Here is an 18,798-nt window from a genome sequence, read left to right on the forward strand (position 1 = left end):
TATAGGACATTTGGGGCTGTGTGGCACACACTGTTGGGGCTGATGTCAGTCTATCTCTGCCCCTCCTTTCTGGGTCACTACAGAAGAAAAATGAGGAAATGGCATGGGTCAGGAAATAGAGATGTTAATATATATTAGGATCCATTGCCCGTATCTCAAACTCTTATTATGAACTCACTCCCTGGAGAGAAAAAAAGCCTTTTTCTCTTGGATGGTCCCAGCAGCTCCCAACCATCCCTACTCCCCAACCTTATGTAACCCAGCAATGAGCTAGTAGTAGGAAAATCTATTGATACTGGTGCTGATGGAAAGATTCTTCCTCTAGGGAAGTGATGGTGATTGGAGCTTTGGGATGCCCATGGAAATCCCACTTACCCCACAAAGAAGTTTTTTTTAAATTACGTAACCAGTTGGACGACCCCCTTTTCCTTCTCAATTCCCACATAAATCTGTAAAGGTCACAGGTAAAGTTCTCTTTAAGAGCTACCCCATGGTAAGTCTGGTGAGAATGTAGGACACCCCAGACATTCTTCCAGAGATGCTTTTCTTGTAAACTTCTTCAATAAGTAAGCATGCTTTGCTCTGCACTGGGTGCTACCTGTATAGGATGCTGTTGTCCCTGCCTTGCCCTATATTCTGTCCACATAGTTTCTTAATAGGATGATGCTTAGGTCGGCCTTGAGGTTTGAACCAGTCAACGAGTCCAGGTTGATATGGAGTCCCTTTAGTGCCTCCCTTTGTAGAAATAATGCTGCACCCAGAAACTCCCTCAGAGCCTGTCCTCTGTGGGGAGGGGGGACTTTTGACTACTCCTGGTTTGCTCCTCTTGCTCCAGCATGCCATCTGGCTAGTGGCCCCTTTCGTTCTCAGTGATGTCTCAATTCTTACACTAAGTTATATGATTGCCCTACATCGAGCTCATTGTTGCTCGGCGTTACCTGAGAATGGAGAAGATGCCCAGAATTGGCCCAGAAGAATCCATTTCAATTCTACAGAAAGAGGCAGGTAGAGGCTGAAGAGATTCACATCACAGTGCATGTGTGCTGAATGCTGGCCTGGTATTGTTTGAGAGAGCCAAGAAAATGGCTGTAAAGACTTGGGAAGAGGAACCTGCCCTGGGTCAAGTAGGGTGTGGGGAGGACCAGATGGAGCTTGAAGCTCTCTCCAACTCTGTCAATTACCCTGCACTGGGAGGGTGGAATGAATGTGGCCTTTTATCCTCCAGAGGAGACTTTTCTATTCCTCACCTTGGTCTGGTTGCAAACCCTAAGGTACCAGCAAGAAACTCCTCCCACATCCTCCCTCCTGCTAATGCCTCCACTTTTCACATCCCCAGGATGATGGCCACCAAACCAACAGACACCATCTTTCTTCCGCGAGGTGTTTCCGCTTCCCCACCTCCACTCTGATCTTGCACTGCAGCTGCTCAGCCTCTCACATCTCTGCCCACACCAACCACTGTCCTCCAACACCCCAGTCCCAGCCTGCGTCCTCTGGCCCCCACAACTCTGCTCTCCCTATTGTTCATTCTCCTGTCCTACCTTTGTGAGGAGCCACAGGGATATGCCTGCTGCCTTCACGCAGGCCTAAGGAGTGGGAAGCATGCTTTGTGAATGCTGGTCTAGAACCTAAGGCCTGTCCCCCTTGTTTTAAGCTTTTTAATCCAATATAAAAACAAACTAGCACATGTGCAACAACAAGAGCCAGAAAAATACTGTACTGCACTTTGAGCAATCTAGAGTCAGTTACAACTGATGGAAGTGACCGGCATGTGATGGGTTTCCTGGGCTCCATCCCTGCCATGGGCGCGTCCTTTCCTGGTCTTTGCAAGCTGCCACCAGAGAACCGTCTTCTCTAGTTCCAGGATCCCCAGTGTAGTGGGATGAAGAGTGTTCCCCCAGAATTCATGCCCACTCAGAAACTCAGAATGGGACCTTATTTGGAAATAGGGACTTTGCAGGTATAATTGGTTAAGATTTCTCAATAAAATTGTTCTGGATTTAGGGTGGGTCCTAAATCCAATGACCACGCCTTGAAAAGAGAAAGGAAAGGGGAGCTTAATTGCAGAGACACAGGGGAAAATGCCATGTGAAGACAGAGGCAGAGATTGCAGCGATGCTGGCACAAGCCAAGGAGTGCTAGAAGCCATCAGAAGTGGGAAGAAGCAAGAAAGGATTCTCCCCTAAAACTGTCATAGAGGATGGCCTGCCGACATCTTGATATTGTATCTTTGGCCTCCAGAACTGGGAGAGAATAAATTTTTATTGTTTTAAACCCACCAGTGGTACTTTGTTACAGCAGGCCTGAGAAACTAATACACCAAAGCATCAAGGTGTCTTCAGCGTGTTACCATGGTTCCTGCCTGGAGTTTGGGAGAAGCTGCTCTAGGATCATGCTGGCCACTACTTGGGAAAAGCTTCCAGAATTGCCATCTTTAGCAGAACATGCCACGGTTTCACCACTCATAAGTTATTTGATTGTAATCTTCAGTTTCCACATCTATAATGTGGAGAAAATAACACCTGCTTCCGGGATCATCATGCAGGTGCAGACAGCACAGGTAGCAGTGTCCAGCCCAAGGCCTGAAGCAAGCAGGCTCTCAGCATAGGGCTCCCTCCTCCTTCCCACCCTTCCTCTGCTTTCAGATCTCACTTCTCGCCCCTGACAGCCTTCCTCTACTACCTTCAACATGACCTCTCTCAGCTCCTCAGCATTCTAGGCCTGCTTTTCTTTAATCCCATTCCTCCTCTTCCTCCGTGTAGTGTTTTACCAAAATGAATTCAGTCTGTGTGCAGAATTTACCTTGTCAGGATAACTGTCTTTGCCCAAGTAGGAGCACTTAACACCCTGTGTTTGGAGTGGTTTGGTGTCCATCCATCAAGCAAAGAAGCCCATTGGAAGGGCTACTCTGCACATAGCCCTTCAGCTCCCACTGGGTCCTGCATCCCACTGCTCCTGATTTGGTGTGTCTTGCTCCCAGGAAATCATTCATCCCCAGGCTTTACATATCAGTTGTCTCAACTCTGTCTTCTCTAGTATTTAAACCTAGACATGTAGAGTAGCACTCGATTTTAAGCCCAAATCCCGAAACAAGGTAAGCTGGAGGTGTTAAGACTGTGCATGAATAAAACTAAAGGTGTAACATATGACACTTGAATCTGGGATTGGGAAATGACTGGACATTGTAACCCATAGGTCTGCTCCCATCCTCTGTCCTACACTGGGCAAGGGATTATGGTTTGCTGTGTTCCTTCCCCTCTCTCTTCATCTTGCTGGTTTCCCAGAGCCCAGCCATTGCCCTTCAGACTAACCCTCCAGTGGGGACCCAGAATGCCTGGATACGGACATGGTGTTTGAGAACCTCCATCAGGATGAACAAAAGAAAGCAACATTGGGTGGAGAGAAAGAGGGCCAATCACTTTGGATGCCCAAGGGGGTGCTGCTTTCCCTAAATCAGAAGTAGGTCAGCGACGGGCAGAACTCCACAGACACTCCTGAAACGTAACCAGGCCCAGCACAGCATTTTTATTTGTTTAGTCTATTTCAAACCTGGGGGTTGGGAGCTCAGTCTTCAGGGAAGCAGAAGAAAGAGGGAAGGAAGTATTCATGTAAGAAGGAGATGAGAGGCAGAGAGAGAATCACTTTTAGGAACACAGATTGGGTGCAAGTACAGGAGAATCCTGGGTGAGGATGAAGAACGACCCTGGATGGCTTTTTGGAGCTGGTCTCAGGCATCCTTTCTTTTGACCTGCAAAAGAGAGGACATCTTCAGAGTCTCAGGGCCTATGAAGTAGCAGGAGTAGGGCAGAGGAGGCGGGCTCTGAGGCTTAATTTGAGTAGGGTTCTCTGGTTCTCTCCATCCTGCAGTGATGCATTCTGTCAGATTCCCTGCATTTTCTCCCCAGCCTGGCAGTCCATTATGGTTTCATTGACATGATAGGATATATTACGCTGAGATTCCCTTATGGCCATGTGTGATGTTCCATACCCTGCCCCCATCATCTGTCTGATCCCACCCTCCTCCTTACCATGGCCATCAGCACGAGGGCACTGACCAGCACGGCATACAAGGTGGCCTTCCCTAGCAAGATCTCGTAGAGGACGGTGGCAGACAGGACCCCTTGCTGGTAAGACGCTGTTGACAAGAACAGAGAGCATGTAGTACCTGTGGACAGGTAGCTCTGGCCTCCCTCATGCCCCTGTGTCCGTGGATTCCCCATGCCCTGGTTCCAGAGCAGAGATGATGGAGAGAAAAAGGAGAGACTTACCAGAGGTGAAGCCACAGTCTGAAAGAAAACAGGGGAAGAAAAATGAATGAGAGAATGCTGCTTTGTGAGGACACTGAGACTTCCATCACAGACTTTAAGGTCATGGACTCACAGGCCATGAACACATGCGTGTCAGATAGTACAAAGTCAGCCTCCTTTGATAGCCCTGGTTCTGTCTCTCTCATCCTGGTCCATTGCCAGAGACATGGTCACTACATCTTAGGAAACCAGGACCCCGGAAGGGGATGGGACACACACCACTCAGATGCTGACCTGTATGGCTGGTCCTCAGGGGGACCTGTCAGCTGAGCTCTAAGGTGTGAGGATCTGGGGGAAGAATGACCTTGAGGTGCCCCATGTAGCCTCTATGCTTCTTGGGGAGAAAGTGCACACTGTGGTTTGCTGACCCTGTGAACATTGATCCTGCCACCTTCTCCACTCTGGCTTTCTTCTGGATCTGGTCTTGTCCTCTACCTGGATCTTTCCATTTCCCCTGGTAGCTGGTCTCACCCAATCTCCCCCAGGAATCCCCCAGGCCCCGCTCACCTGCTCTGCCCCAGGCCTCCGCGCTGACGTTCTGGTCGATGGGTTTGGCCCTTGGCTGCGTCCACTCGTCGTCCTCCGAGAGCCCGTAGAACTGGACTTGGCAGCGGAAGTGGTTGCGGGGGTTGTGCCAGAAGGTGGCCGAGACCCTCAGGCGGCTGCTCAGGCAGTATTTGGAGTCATTGAGGGCGGGCTGCTCCTTGAGGGGCTGCGGGTCCGTGCTGACCCCACTGTGCACCTCCTTCCCGTTCACCCACCAGCTCAGCTCCACGTGGTCGGGGTAGAAGCCTGTGGCCAGGCACACCAGCGTGGCCTTTTGGGTGCGGGAGATCTCTGTTTCTGATGGCTCAAACACAGCGACCGTGGGTGGGAACACCTTGCTCAGGTCATCTGGAGAGGGAAGAGGGGTTGGGGCCAGGGCTTCCCTGAGAATTGTCTGGTCCTGGTAGGGGCTCCGTGTGCATGAGAGAGAGAGGGCTGGGAAGGGCCGTAATGGAGCACAATGATGTTGTACTAGGTCCTCGTTGCTTTGGGGTCACCAGCCTATTCCTCTCTGGTTTTTCTGCCTCTTCCTTGCCTGTCTTTTGCACCCACCCTATGGGTCAGCACTGTCCATTTTCTGTCCATCACCCGATTAAGTACTCCCTAACATTCTAGGCAATGTCTCTTCATTGACATTATTTGATTTCCTCTCCATCAATAAAAACTCGCCTGCCTACTTCTCACCATTTTATGTGGTGGTGGTTTTTTAATTGGAGCAAAGGATTGGAATCTGAAAAAACAAGATCCAAATCCTAGAACTTTCTTTGTCTGCCAGTGAGACTTTTAAGACAGCAATTCCTATCACCTTTTTTCTGCTTGTGAAGTAAGAATCACCACACTGACTTTGCAGAAGGTGTATGAAGGTTAAATTAAACGCAGATTCAAAAAGCCCCCTCCCAAGCAGGTTATTTGTATCAAATCTAAGGTGCTCAGGAATGAAGGGGAATATGGGATGAGGGAGACATTTTGGAACTGGGGGCTTTCTTTAGATTTACAGATGGCATGCTTTTTGCACTCACATGAGGACACCCTTTGGTTTTACAGTGTGGTCATGAGAATGTGAGGTTTTTTCTTTTTGTTGTGCATGAAGTCATCTTACCCATTCCTCTACTCCAAGTACCCCTAAGTTTTCTCAGCTCAGACAGATAGTAATCTCCCTTTATTTCAAAATTAGGGACGCTTCAACCTTCTGTGTCCCTTTGCATCTAAATATTACTTGTATTTTTTTCTACTAGCAAGTTTCCCAAATAAACATCTGACATCATCAGAGTAACTTCTCACTACTAGTTGTGTTGATACAGTGCCTGTCCTGAGCATCCTCTTTATAGATTCTTAGGGATGACATGTGAGTGCATCCACTTTAATCCCTGAGGACCTTTCTCATTGGCTGAATCACTTATTTGGAGCCTGCCCTCCTACTCATCTTTTTTTTTTTTTTTATCCTTTTTCTTCCCATTGATTATTTTTCATTTCTGAGCAACTCCATTAAAATGAAGAAATATCATTCTTAGGAGAACCTATTCCGAATCTCCCGGTCCATGGAGAAAATTTCTTCTGATATGTCTTCACGTTGCTATGGATGTGACTTCCTTCCTGGGTCCCCATGGGGCTTCCTGCTAGAAGGGCCCCCTGCTTGGTTTAGTGCTCTTCTGTCACCATTTCAAAATCCTAAGTCGTTTTTTAACAAGAGCCCCCGCATTTTCATTTTGAGCTGGTCCTGCTTCCCATCGTGTCAGTTTCCCTCCCACCCCACAACTCCTACCTTGCTAGTTACTATTATGCTTGTAAGTCTTTACTTGCTGAGCTGGGGCTGAAATGGTAATATCCTAACTTCTATCTGCAGAACTTTTGTTCTTTCTGCTCTCAGCCTGCTTATTTTCGCTCTCATTTCAAAACCCCTGGCTCTGGGAGTCTACCAGTCCTCCAGAATGCACTCCTTTGATCCCTTCATTTAGCAAACACTCAGTCCCCATTGTAAAAGTTAAAAATGTCCCTCGACCATGTATGCTGTTCTCTAGAATAGTTATCGATGCAATGGGCATAGCGAACACTAGCTACCCCTCAATGTAACCAACACGCTATCTGTACATGAGGGCAGAGTCAATTCTCCTTCAGTGTTTGTGAGTCCCTGTGGTGTGGGGCTTGTCTCTGTGGGTGTGTGTGTACCAGTGAGCTGCTGGTGTAAGTGTGGGTACTAATAAGCTTCTGGTGTAAGTGTGGGTACTCTAGTGAGCTGCTGGTGTGTGAGCTGCTGGTGTAAGTGTGGGTACTAGTGAGCTGCTGGTGTGTGAGCTGCTGGTGTAAGTGTGGGTACTAGTGAGCTGCTGGTGTGTGAGCTGCTGGTGTAAGTGTGGGTACTAGTGAGCCGCTGTTTGCCTGTGCTCTACTTGTGTGTTGCACTCACCTTAGGTAAAGTTGTAATGTTTGTCTCACTTCTTCCCAACCCACCTCTGACATAGACACAGCTGTACTCCAGATCCTGCCTGTTCTTTGGCACTGGGCTGACCCTGCCCCTGCCTCCCCAGTGACCTCCTAGGGGACGATGGGGAAAAGGAGCACTGAATTACACCAATAATCTGTGTACACGTTGATCCTCTTCTCTTCTTCACAGCAATAGTAAGTGGTAGGTATTGTTCATTATATTTTATAGTTGAGGAAACTGAGGTTCACACATTAATTTGCCCGAGGTCACCACATCACAAAAGAGTCAGAGGTTCAACTCAGCCTTCATCTAGTTCTAAAGTCAGGCTCTTTTCTGCACCCCAGCTGAGTGCAGGAACCGCACATTTTCTCTGGGTACATATCACTGTAGCTGAGCCCCATTCCACCCAGCTTAATGACAGCCCAGCTACAAATAGTGCAGGTTAATGTGCCACTGTTGTGAGCTCTCTTCTCTGGCCTCAGGGCGGTCATCACTAGGTGATGTGTAGCGTCCCTTTGCAGCTCTCAGGGCCCAAAATCTTCCAAAGAATTTTCCTCATCTTGCAGGCAAAAATATCTGCGTTTTAATGTGTATTTGTGGCAAATGAACTCCCTGAACATCTGGGCTGTTCAACCTAGAATACTTCGTGTGATAAAGGGAGATTTCAGGACAGGGGAGGGAGCTACACGGTTGAGGGGTGGTAAGTGTACCCCAGTGGCTGAGGTTATGTGCCCCACTCTCAGGCGAGCACCTCTTTGCTGACCAGCCCATGGGCAAGCGCGAACGCTGTGCCCTCACCCTGCACTCAGGGGTCTCTGGCTTAGGAGGAATAGGAACCAGGAACAGGAGTTTTAAGTCGAATTGTAGATCTACACTGCTAAACAGTAAACTTTGATTCTTTTCTTTGCTGGCTCATGTTCATCTCTCTCTTTGACCTCTGTTACTCGTTTGGCAGGCTTTTTCTTCTCTGTTCTACTGAACCCTTGGCTGCAGGATTTCTGCGCCCTGACACCCACCCGCCCGCCCGCAGTGCGGACCCTTGCCCACCCGCGCGGTTCTCAGCCCGCCCAGCTCTTTCTGCCTCTGAGTAGCAGTTACACCCCCTCCTACCCATTCCCCAAACCAGCCTTTCCCTTGGTTCTCTCCATTCTCGCCCCTCCCAGACACCTAACAAATCCTCTCCTTCTTCATCGCTCAGCTTCTCTCTAAACACCCCAGAAAAAAAGATTAAAAGTGGCCTCGTCCTCTGCCCACCTTCCCGGACTCTGAGCAGCAAGCCCCCCATCCCCCGGCCCCTTCCCCAGTCTTTCCCCAGGAGCGGGAAGGTGACGCTGCAGAGCACACCCCAGGTTCTCAGCTCCTCCAACTCCCGGCCGCCCTCCAAGCCCGGGGACCGAGGGGCTGGAAGGTGGGGAGACGCCCGAACCTCACCTGTGACCGTGAGCCTGGTGCCCGGCCCGAAGTGCTGCTCATAGGAACACAGAGGCGCAGCCCCGCACGCAAACCCCCGAGGCTCCCCGAGCTCCTGCCCACCCGGGGGACCCAGCCCAGGTCTCCCAGCTAAGGGCAGGGGAGCCGGGTGCCGCGAAGCGGCTGCCGCAGCCGCCTTCCCACCGGACCCCGCCGCCCGGGTGGCCCCGCAGAAACTCACCCAGCACGGTCAGCCGGCTGCCGGCCCCGAAAGTCTGGACGTTCGCTGCAGAGCACAGCCCGGGGGCACCCCACAAAAACCAGACCCAAGCCGCCCGCGCCCGCGCTTACCGAGCACCAGGAGCCGCGTGCCTGGCCCGAAGTACTGGGTTTCTTGGTCACGGCCCCCGAGCCCCGCACAAAAACCCGAGTGCCGTCCCGCCCCCGGTGCCCCGGCGGCCCCAGCTTACCCAGCACCGAGAGCCGGGTCCCCGCGCCGAAGTACTGAGTGCTTTGGCTCACAGCCCCCGGGCCTAACCCAAAAACTGGCCCTGCGATGCCCCCGGTGTCCCGGAGCGCCCTCTCCCCGGGTCCCTGGCTTCCCCCCGCTTACCGAGCACGGTCAGCCGGGTACCTGGGCCGAAGTTCAGCGGATCTGTGCTCACAGCCTGGAGGCCCAGGACAAAAACTGGCGCCGTCCGCTCTGCTGTCCCAGGCTCAGTTGGGTCCTTCCCACCGCTGAGCATCCCAGCACCCAGAACCAGGGGTCCCCGGCCCAGGCGCCCAGCAGCGCCTCTCAGCACAGGCCCTCTCAGAGTAGGGCAGCTGCTCACCTCTGCCCATCCCGCCCCCTTGGAGCGCTCCGGGACCCCAGCGGCCTCCTTACCCAGCACGGTCAGCCTAGAGCCCTCTCCAAAGAACAGCTGTGCGGTGTTCGCACAGCTCTGGGGACCCTGGCAGAAACCCCGCTTTCCCCGAGGAGGGCCCTGGATGGCCCAGTGTCCACTCCCCTAGGGACAGGGTTCTGGGGTCACCCAGGCTGGGCAGCCCACCCTCTGTCCCACCTGGAGCCCCCTTCTTACCTAGCACGGTGAGTCGTGTCCCTGGCCCGAAGAACTGCTCATTGTAGGAGCACAGTGGGAACGGGCTGCCCAGAATTCCTTCTCCTTCCCCGCCTCCCTTAGCACAGCCTGGGGCACACCCTTTCTCTCTTTCCTGAGCCCATCTCTTCCTGTCTGAGTTATCTGGACACCTTAACCTGGATCTTGCATGAGGTCACCACCCATTTGCAGAGGATCCACTTGGCTTGGGGACAATACAGTGGATTTGAAATCTGAAGGGGCATTAGCGGCACTGGAGTGGCTGGAGTTGGGCAATGTTGCAGGCTAGACCTTGCTTCTTCCTAGTTATATGACCTATAACCTTTCCGACCTCAGTTTCCTCATCTGAAAAATGTGACAATATCTTTCCCTCAGGGTTTTCGTCCGTTCTTAACAAACAATTCATGTGCAAGTACTTTGCCAAGAGCAAGTTTTATTAAAAGTTCTGAAGGATGATCCTACTTTGCTGTCTTGGCCTTCTCATTCCTGGGAAGCTGAGTCTAGACAGGGAGATGCACAGGTGCTGGCTGGATTGGGGGCCTCTGCCAGACCACAGCTGGGACCAACCCCAGAGACCTCTTCCCGCCTGGTTGCTGAATTCCCTGGACAGGGTGGGGATGTTTACTAGGGCAGGGCTTTTTGTAAAAGCACCTCCTCTACCTGAACCATCGTGCTCCCCCCCCCCAGTCCCCACAATGTTACACCATGATACAAAAATGTTTCCTCCCTGCTAGTCCCCCTCCCCCAACCACTGGGCAGAGGCAGGAAGCGCAGGTGGCAGAGGTTGGTCTGATTGTGTGGGGCTTAGAAAAGACAAAGGCAGTAAAATTAAAATGGGAAGGGCTTGGGGAACGTCACAGTGATGGTAATGCTGGGGGGTAGAGAGGGCCCTCCTTGGAACACGCATCACCTAAGCAGAACATCTATGTCATTGTGTGTCCCTGGTGGGGGCTCACTGAGCCCACCTGCTCAGACTGGCATTTATAGTGAAGTGGGTGGGAGGAGCGAGGGGTGGCAGGGCAGCTCATAGGGAGATCCACAGAGCACTTGATGGTACCTTATCACAGGAGGGCAAACAGTCCAGAAATCTCTGTAATTTCCCATTGCTTCCTGAACAAAGTCCAAACTCCATATTCTTCATCTACTCCACAAGTGTTTAGTGAACATCCACCATGTGCAGGTTTCATACTGGCTGCATGGAAGTAAGTTTATTCCCAGAGTGGCAGGCACCAACCTGCCTTTTCAGCTCTAATTTTGGTTACTCCCACTTCTGACCCTTGCAACCAGTGAAATGGTACCCAGAGGTACCCCACCATGTCATCAGGGCTTTTGTTCTTGCCTCTGACCAGCATGGCCATTCTCTAGAGTGAACAACTGAGGCCAGTTCTTCCTTCGAAGAGATTGTCACCGCAGACTCTTCCCTGATTATTCCTGTCAGAAATTGAGGGCCACTCTCTGACTGCATTTTAGTAAGCATTCATGTTGCTCTTTCAAAGCATGGACTTGCATTCGGCTCTTTCTGTTCATAAATGAGTCTCTCTGTGAACAGGTAAACTTCTTGGGGACTGTAATTTGGGTATCTTAATTTTTCATTGCAGTGATATGTGTTTAATGAATGATGTGTGCACGTGTGTAAATATAAACATATATGTACACATGTGTGCATACATGCACACACATCTTTGAATGCATGTATGTATTGCAATAAAGAGGGAAAGACTGTGTGGTGTAGTCCTATAAGTTGAAGGATAACAGCTACTTCAGGCAGGACTTACGGTGATGATTACTCCTGGATTGGGTCATTTTGGGTTCACACATTTATTCATTTATTTATTCAAACATAACCTATATGGTGTCTACACTGAACTGAGGTACCATACCATAGCCCTGGGGTACTATCATAAAATGCCCCTTTGTTAACAAGGAGCTCATAGTCCCTGGGGATGTCAGACAAATAAAGAGGTAATTTCCAGCAAGTGGGATGTGTCACAAGGCACTGTGATAGCAAAATAACGGGTGTATTTAATCTAGTTTCAGGGGAGGAAAAGGCAAGGAAAGGACAAGAAAGGGCCAGAAAAAGCTTTTTTGGTGGGGAAGACATTGAAGCTAAATCTTCAAGTCTAAACAGGAGTTATCGTGGGAAGAAGAGTACTTTGTTACCCCGGGGAAGAAAAGCATGCGCAAAATGGCCAGAAAGAAGCAGCTCAGGGGCTTCCAGGATGAGAGAAGTGAGGAGAGTGTGGAAGGAGGCAGGGATAATCATCGGGACTTCTGTGCCACCTTTAGGATTTGGGACTCCATCACCATGGGGACAGTGAGACAAGGAGAGCTTTTGAAGGGATTCTGGAAGTAGGAATAGGGCTGATTCTCTGTTTTAGATAACTTTATTTTCTATCCTTCCAGGAGTGATCAGGGGACATTTTCATACCCGTTTAATTCTAGAGAGAAATTTATAAATAGATTGGTAACTTAAACTGAAAGACACATCTCCCATTAAAAATAAGTTTCCAAGTCAGAGCATCTCTTTTTCAGAGCTGGGAAATCAGCTTGGTGAACCAATGAGGATGAGTGGAGTGTTCAGGAAGAGCTGCAAGGAAGGTGGGTGATGCATACGGAATCCAGCTTTGTTAGTCATGGGGACATGGCCAGCTGGAGGGCGAACACACCTGTGTACATTGGCTCTTCCTCTGAGCACTTTTTTCCTGGCAGAACAGTATAGTTAGATGAAGAAAATTCCTATACTCAACATCAGTGTCTTCCTAGATTGTTCTAGGATAACCTCTTCACCTTCCATCACTGCCTTTTACATTGAGTTAATCTCTGCTGTTGATCTCAAGGTGGGCCCCTCACCCCTATTATGTAAAGAGTCTCCATTTTCCTCAAATACCTCTGGTTTCTATCCTGATTGAACGGGGAGAGTCACACGGAGTTCAGAGACAGCCGAGGAACTATCCAGACACTCACAAGTCAAAGTCAGGCCAGAGCAGAACATTTTTATTGGTTCAGTCACTTAGGGATGCTAGAGTCCCCCTGGGTTAGGGAGATTTCAGCCCTGAGTGTGCAGGTGTACATGCATATAGGGGACAGATATTGAGCTGCACAGAGGGGCAAGAGCAGCTCTTCAGAAGCGCTGGCGAAAGAAGAATGTGTATTGAAACCACGACAGGTTAGAAGCTCCTAACTCCACTTCCAGAGCTGACTTCAGAAATCCTTTCTCTTGAGCTGCAGAAGAGAAAGTTTTGGGGATTATTAAGTGCTAGGAGTTGTGGGGATTGAGAGGACTTAATAGGGCCCATTGACCATACAAACAGTAAGGTCACAACATCCATTGAGCTTTCAGGTGACTCCAGCTTCTCCTTCCCAGCATGAGCCTTCCACTGTGATCCTCCAGAGGTGCAAGCTGTCTTCTGAGGCATCTGAATGAAACCTCTTCCCTCCCTACTGCCCAGCTCCAATCCTGGCAGGGACTCTATGTTTCTGGGTCTGAGTTGCTTGGGTTGTCAATGTGTCACTTCCAGCCTGCTGGCCCCATTCTGCCCTCCTGCTTACCATGGCCATCAGCACGAGGGCACTGACCAGCACAGCATACAGGGTGGCCTTCCCCAGCAGGATCTCATAAAGGACAGTGGCAGACAGGACCCCTTGCTGGTAGGACACTGTTGGCAGGGAAGGAGGACAGGGATGAGAGAAGTGAGGAGAGTGTGGAAGGAGGCAGGGAAAATCATCGGGTCTCCTGTGCCACCTTTAGAATTTGGGACTCTGTCACCATAGTGACAGTGAGACAAGGAGGGCTTTTGAAGGAATTCTGCAAGTAGGAATAGGGCTGATTCTCTGTTCTAGATAACTTTATTTTCTATCCTTCCACAAGTGATCAGGGGACATTTTTGTACCCATTTAATTCACTGGCGAGAAATTGATAAACAGATTGGTCACTTAAACTGGAAGACACATCTCCCACTAAAAATAAGTTTCCAAGTCAGAGGATCTCTGTGCACAGGTAGCTCTTGCCTCCCCAACCCTCCAGTGTCTGTGAGTTCTCCATGCTGTGTTTCTAGATCAAGAACCATGGGACAGGGAGAGGAAAAGGAAGGGCTTACTTACCCGAGGTGAAGCCACAGTCTGAAAGAAAGCAAGGGGAGGAAAATAAGAAACTTTGTTTTCATAGGCAACTAAAAGTCAAGTCAGATTTGCAGTTGGCACAGACTCCCAGACCCAGACCAGCCTCCTCTGACCGCCTACGCCTAGCACCTCCTTTTCTCTGCCATGCCAACGTCAGCCGCATTGTCCTTGCAATCCATGACATGTGGCAGCACTGAGGGGACTGGAGGGGCACCATTCAGATGAGAGTTACACAGGCCACTAGAAAGGAGACCCAGCTGCATGGCTCTGTTGGGCTGAGAATCTGGGGAAAGAATGAGCCACAGGTGCCCAAGTCTCCTTCATGGTGTGCGCTGGTTTCTTTCTTTTTGGATCTGGTCTTGTCCTCTACCTGGATCTTTCCATTTCCCCTGGTAGCTGGTCTCACCCAATCTCCCCCAGGCACCCCCCCAGGCCCCGCTCACCTGCTCTGCCCCAGGCCTCAGCGCTGACATTCTGGTCGATGGGTTTGGCCCTTGGCTGGGTCCACTCGTCGTCCTCCGAGAGCCCGTAGAACTGGACTTGGCAGCGGAAGTGGTTGCGGGGGTTGTGCCAGAAGGTGGCCGAGACCCTCAGGCGGCTGCTCAGGCAGTATTTGGAGTCATTGAGGGCGGGCTGCTCCTTGAGGGGCTGCGGGTCCGTGCTGACCCCACTGTGCACCTCCTTCCCGTTCACCCACCAGCTCAGCTCCACGTGGTCGGGGTAGAAGCCTGTGGCCAGGCACACCAGCGTGGCCTTTTGGGTGCGGGAGATCTCTGTTTCTGATGGCTCAAACACAGCGACCGTGGGTGGGAACACCTTGCTCAGGTCATCTGGAGAGGGAAGAGGGGTTGGGACCAAGGCTGCCCTGAGAGCTGTCTGGTCCTGGTAGGGGCTCTGTGTGCATGAGAGAGAGAGGGCTGGGAAGGGCCTTAGTGGAGCACAATGATGTTGTTCTGGGTCCTTATTGTTTGGGGGTCACCATCCTAGTGTCTGCTGCTCTCTCTCCACTTTGCCCCTTCTTTCTATGCTGTCCCATGGATGTGCACTGCCTCCTGTCTCCCCGGCTCCCTACGTTCACATCATATCCGGATTGTCTTAGCTGTTTTTACTCTGAGGCTCATCTGATCATCTATCCAAATAATTTATCTGTGTATCTTGATTTTTCAAAGCCTTGCTTGGTGCATGGCTATCTAATCCCGAAATCTGAATTATAATAATGAAATTGATGTTTTCTAATTATTTTCCTTTTTAAAATCAAGGTATATATATATTTGTCTCTTGGGCTAGTACTACATATTAGAATTAGCTTTTCTTTTCTAGAAAAGACACTTTTCCATTACATCTGACTCCCCTACCTGCCCAGCACCTTTTTAAACAATTTTGTTTTCTTGTATGTTGTAAGCTTCTTTAAAGAGCCAAACCTGGTCAATACCTGAGGTGATGGTCCACATTTACTCCTCCCCTGGGGCACAGGATGACTGAAATTGCATGGAAGCTGATGGTGGTGGGATTAACCCTGTACTGTCTCAGAGTGTCCAGCGACCCTGCCTGGCCAGGATGGAATCCATTCACAGTTAAGCTTTGCGTTCTCAAAAGCAGGGCCAGCTCTCCCACTGAGTATGAACAAACCACAAAGTCCGAGGGCCATTGCAGCAGAAGGCTCACACTGCCGAGCCCTGCGCCCTTCCACATGCTTGACAGAGCAGAGAACGGATTTCTTGGATTACTGGAAGGAATGACCTCATCTGAAGACACATGAGGAGTGGAGGAAACCACAATTTACCGTGCCCTTTGCTTGGCTCTGTTCCAACCCTGGGAGTGAGCTGTCGGTGCAGAAACGTGGCGAGCCTAGATATGTGTTCTTTATCCAAATGTGGGAAATGTTTTCAATGGGAAAATTGAGATGCAGGTTTGGAAAAAGGCAAACCGTGTGACTCAGTGATGATAAGCAGCAGGAATGAAAAGGATTGTCACAAGTTGAATCCTTTACCAAAGATTTTCATATTAGTTAGTCCCTTAGTTGATATGTCTTAGAGAGACCACTTAAGTTGCTTTTTTAAGTTGCACACCTCCCCCACCACAGCCCCTGAACCCAGACCTTTGAATATGGTGATTTGTACTTTCCACTCAACTCCTTGGTGTGTGTCCCCACCTGCGTGAATGTCTGCCCAACCCCTACACTTCGGTAGATCCTGTGTGTCCCATTCCTCCACCCTTGCTTGTGTCTCCATCCTAGACCTCATCCCCTCCCAACCCCACTCCGTCACCTGCCTGCTTCCTCCCCAGCATGGGGAAGGTTGTGCGATAGTTTCCTAGTGGGCTCCTTACCCTATTATTCCAGTATAGATTCTGAGGCTTAAGTAAGTGGAGTCTCCTACCCATTTTGTCTTCTGTATACCTTACCTGTTGCTAAGATAATGTCAGTTTCCAATTGTAACACTCTCTTCGGACCTATCCCCCAAACACCTGCCAAGACCAGTGCACCCTGGAGACTCCCTGCAGCTCACGCAATGCTGTGACACAGACTTCAGCCCTCAGGAGGTCTCAAGAGCAGCCCTGAAACTACCTGTCTCCCCAGCCTGGTCCCCCCGACTCATGAACCTTTAAACGACCTCAGGAAGACAGAGAGGGATCTTCTGCGACTGGTAGAGAAAGAAAGAAGGAGGAAGATAAAGGCACGAGCAGAGTTCTGTGCTGGAGGCGGGTACTGGGGAGAATCTTAACATAGAGGATAGGGCTAGTCACCAAATGGAGTCAAGAATACAGAGCTGGAGTGAGAATGGGAAGGAAAAACTGGAGACAACGCAATTTAAAAAGGGAAAGTGAAGCAACACATCCGCTAAGAAATGAGAGACGAGAAGGGTCCCAGAAAACAATGAAAAGAAGAGTGAAAAAACACACAGCCCTGAAGACTAAGCAAGGAGCTCTGCAGCTGGGGAGCTGCAGCCAACACAGCAGAGCAACAAGCTGAACGAGCTCCGGGGAAGGAAGGAGAGGGCACAGCGCTCCAGGTAGGAAGGGGCGACCCTGACCTCCGTCCTTACACCCAATTCCCTTCCCAGCAACTGATCACTGTGGCCCCACACAGGCACCCCCAAGTCAAGAGTGGAGCCCCCATACCTGTCACAGTGAGCCTGGTCCCGTTCCCAAAGTGGAGGGGGGAATTATAGGAGCACAGCTGCAGAGGCTTAGATAAAACCCACCTGGAGATCTGCAGCCAGAGGGCAGGTCTTAGCTCCCTGCCAGCAGGAGGGCTGCCTTTCTCTGCCTGGATTCATGGCTCTGGACCAGGCGTCCCCAAACTACGGCCCAAGGGCCGCATGCGGCCCCCTGAGGCCATTCATCCGGCCCCCCGCCGCACTTCAGGAAGGGGCACCTCTTTCATTGGTGGTCAGTGAGAGGAGCACAGTATGTGGCGGCCCTCCAACGGTCTGAGGGACAGTGAACTGGCCCCCTGTGTAAAAAGTTTGGGGACGCCTACGAGTCTGGACTAAAGGAATTCTGTTAGGAAGGCCTAAGCATACTGTGGGGCATGAGGGGCAAGAAGAAGCAGCTTAGGAGACGCAGAGCCGTGCACCTAAGACAGAGGATAAGCCGAGAAGGGAGTGAGGAGGCAGATTATGGACTGAAGACTTAGGGAAGAGAAAGAGAGGCCTCAACCAAGACACACCGAAAGGGAAGGCAGGCACAGCTCTGCGGAACCCCACGGGGTTAGAAACTTTACTCAATCTCCCTCCCCCAGCGCGGGGAGGAGAAGCAGAAAACTCTGCCTCCAAAGGACAGTGGCCCGACCGCCCTGGTGCAGCAACTTACCTAGGACGGAGAGCCGAGTCCCATCTCCAAAATGCTGCACCTGATTGTTACACAGTGTATCACGAGTGCGGCAAACCCCAGAGGAACCGCTGCAGGCCCTTCCTTCCAGAAGCTGCTTCCTCACAGAACTCCTGGGGACCTCACCACACGCTCCACTGACCCACATGCTCTGAGCTTCTCTCGGCTGTGTTCTCAGTTTCTGCCCACCCCAAGGAGCCCTCCGGGAACTCCGACCTCATGATACACTATCCCAAAAGAAGTCTTTTACATACCTAAGACAGAGAGCTGGGTTCCACTGCCAAAAAACAGCTTTTCATTAGCTGCACACCATTAAAGACTGGGAGGAAAACTGCCACCTGCTGCCTTCCACTCCTGCCTCCCCAGGGCTCTCCTGTTCCGTAGCAGAACTTTAACCCCAGGAGGTAGAGGGTGGTACAACCCAAAATGCGGTGATTAGGCCCCGTGTGATGCCCCAAGTTCCCTCCTCTGTGTCCTTTCTGTGTGAGGGAGAAAAATGGCAGGACCATGGTGGTAAGGTCAGATGGGCACCCTTCAAGGAGACAGGAGATGCTCAAGGTGACCCCTTCCAAGCTGAGTCTACCCATCTCTCAGTAGGGGAAACTAACTTGGCACAGGCAGCCTATGACACAGTGGAGAGGGACGCTGTCCCCTCCTCGTCTGCCTCATGGGTCTTCCTGATAAAAATACACTTTAACCTAAGCCCCGGAGACAAAGGCTCCATCCGGATTCCAGCCCCATTTGGCAAGTTCCCAGCTGTCCAGCCTTGACTTACTCACCTACAACAGTGAGCCGACTTCCCTCTCCAAAATATACAGTGTTTCCAGAACACAGCCTCCCAGGGCCACTTCAAAACCTCCCAGTCTCTGCTGAGCACAGCTGGGATTCAGGCAGAGGGTGGGAGTTCATGGAACTCTTCCCTCACAGAGACACCAGCTCTGCTTCCAGCACTCTGTGTTCCCTTCCAGAGCTTGCCCAAGACCCGGGCAGGTGACAGAAAGAGACACAGGAATATACAAAGAATCTACAGAGAACCTCTTTCAGTGAAGCAGATAGAGAGGTG

At 50.8% G+C, this 18,798-nt stretch overlaps 2 gene segments (V, D, J or C); both read right to left on the reverse strand.

Moving 5' to 3' along the window:
* Positions 1–3,498: 3,498 nt before the first annotated feature.
* LOC101037060 (T cell receptor beta constant 1-like) overlaps positions 3,499–18,798 on the reverse strand; it is a 41,259-nt gene continuing 25,959 nt past the window's right edge. The window contains 6 exon segments of the C gene segment in view: positions 3,499–3,748; positions 4,029–4,135; positions 4,269–4,286; positions 4,815–5,201; positions 8,927–8,971; positions 17,211–17,243. Coding sequence covers positions 3,728–3,748; positions 4,029–4,135; positions 4,269–4,286; positions 4,815–5,201; positions 8,927–8,971; positions 17,211–17,243 — 611 coding nt within the window.
* Positions 12,619–17,983, reverse strand: LOC101032951 (T cell receptor beta constant 1-like). The segment is given in 5 exon segments: positions 12,619–13,007; positions 13,335–13,441; positions 13,887–13,904; positions 14,348–14,734; positions 17,718–17,983. Coding segments are annotated over 5 exon segments (699 nt in total).

This window comes from Saimiri boliviensis, chromosome 10, assembly GCF_048565385.1.
Source record: "Saimiri boliviensis isolate mSaiBol1 chromosome 10, mSaiBol1.pri, whole genome shotgun sequence".
NCBI lineage: Eukaryota > Metazoa > Chordata > Mammalia > Primates > Cebidae > Saimiri > Saimiri boliviensis.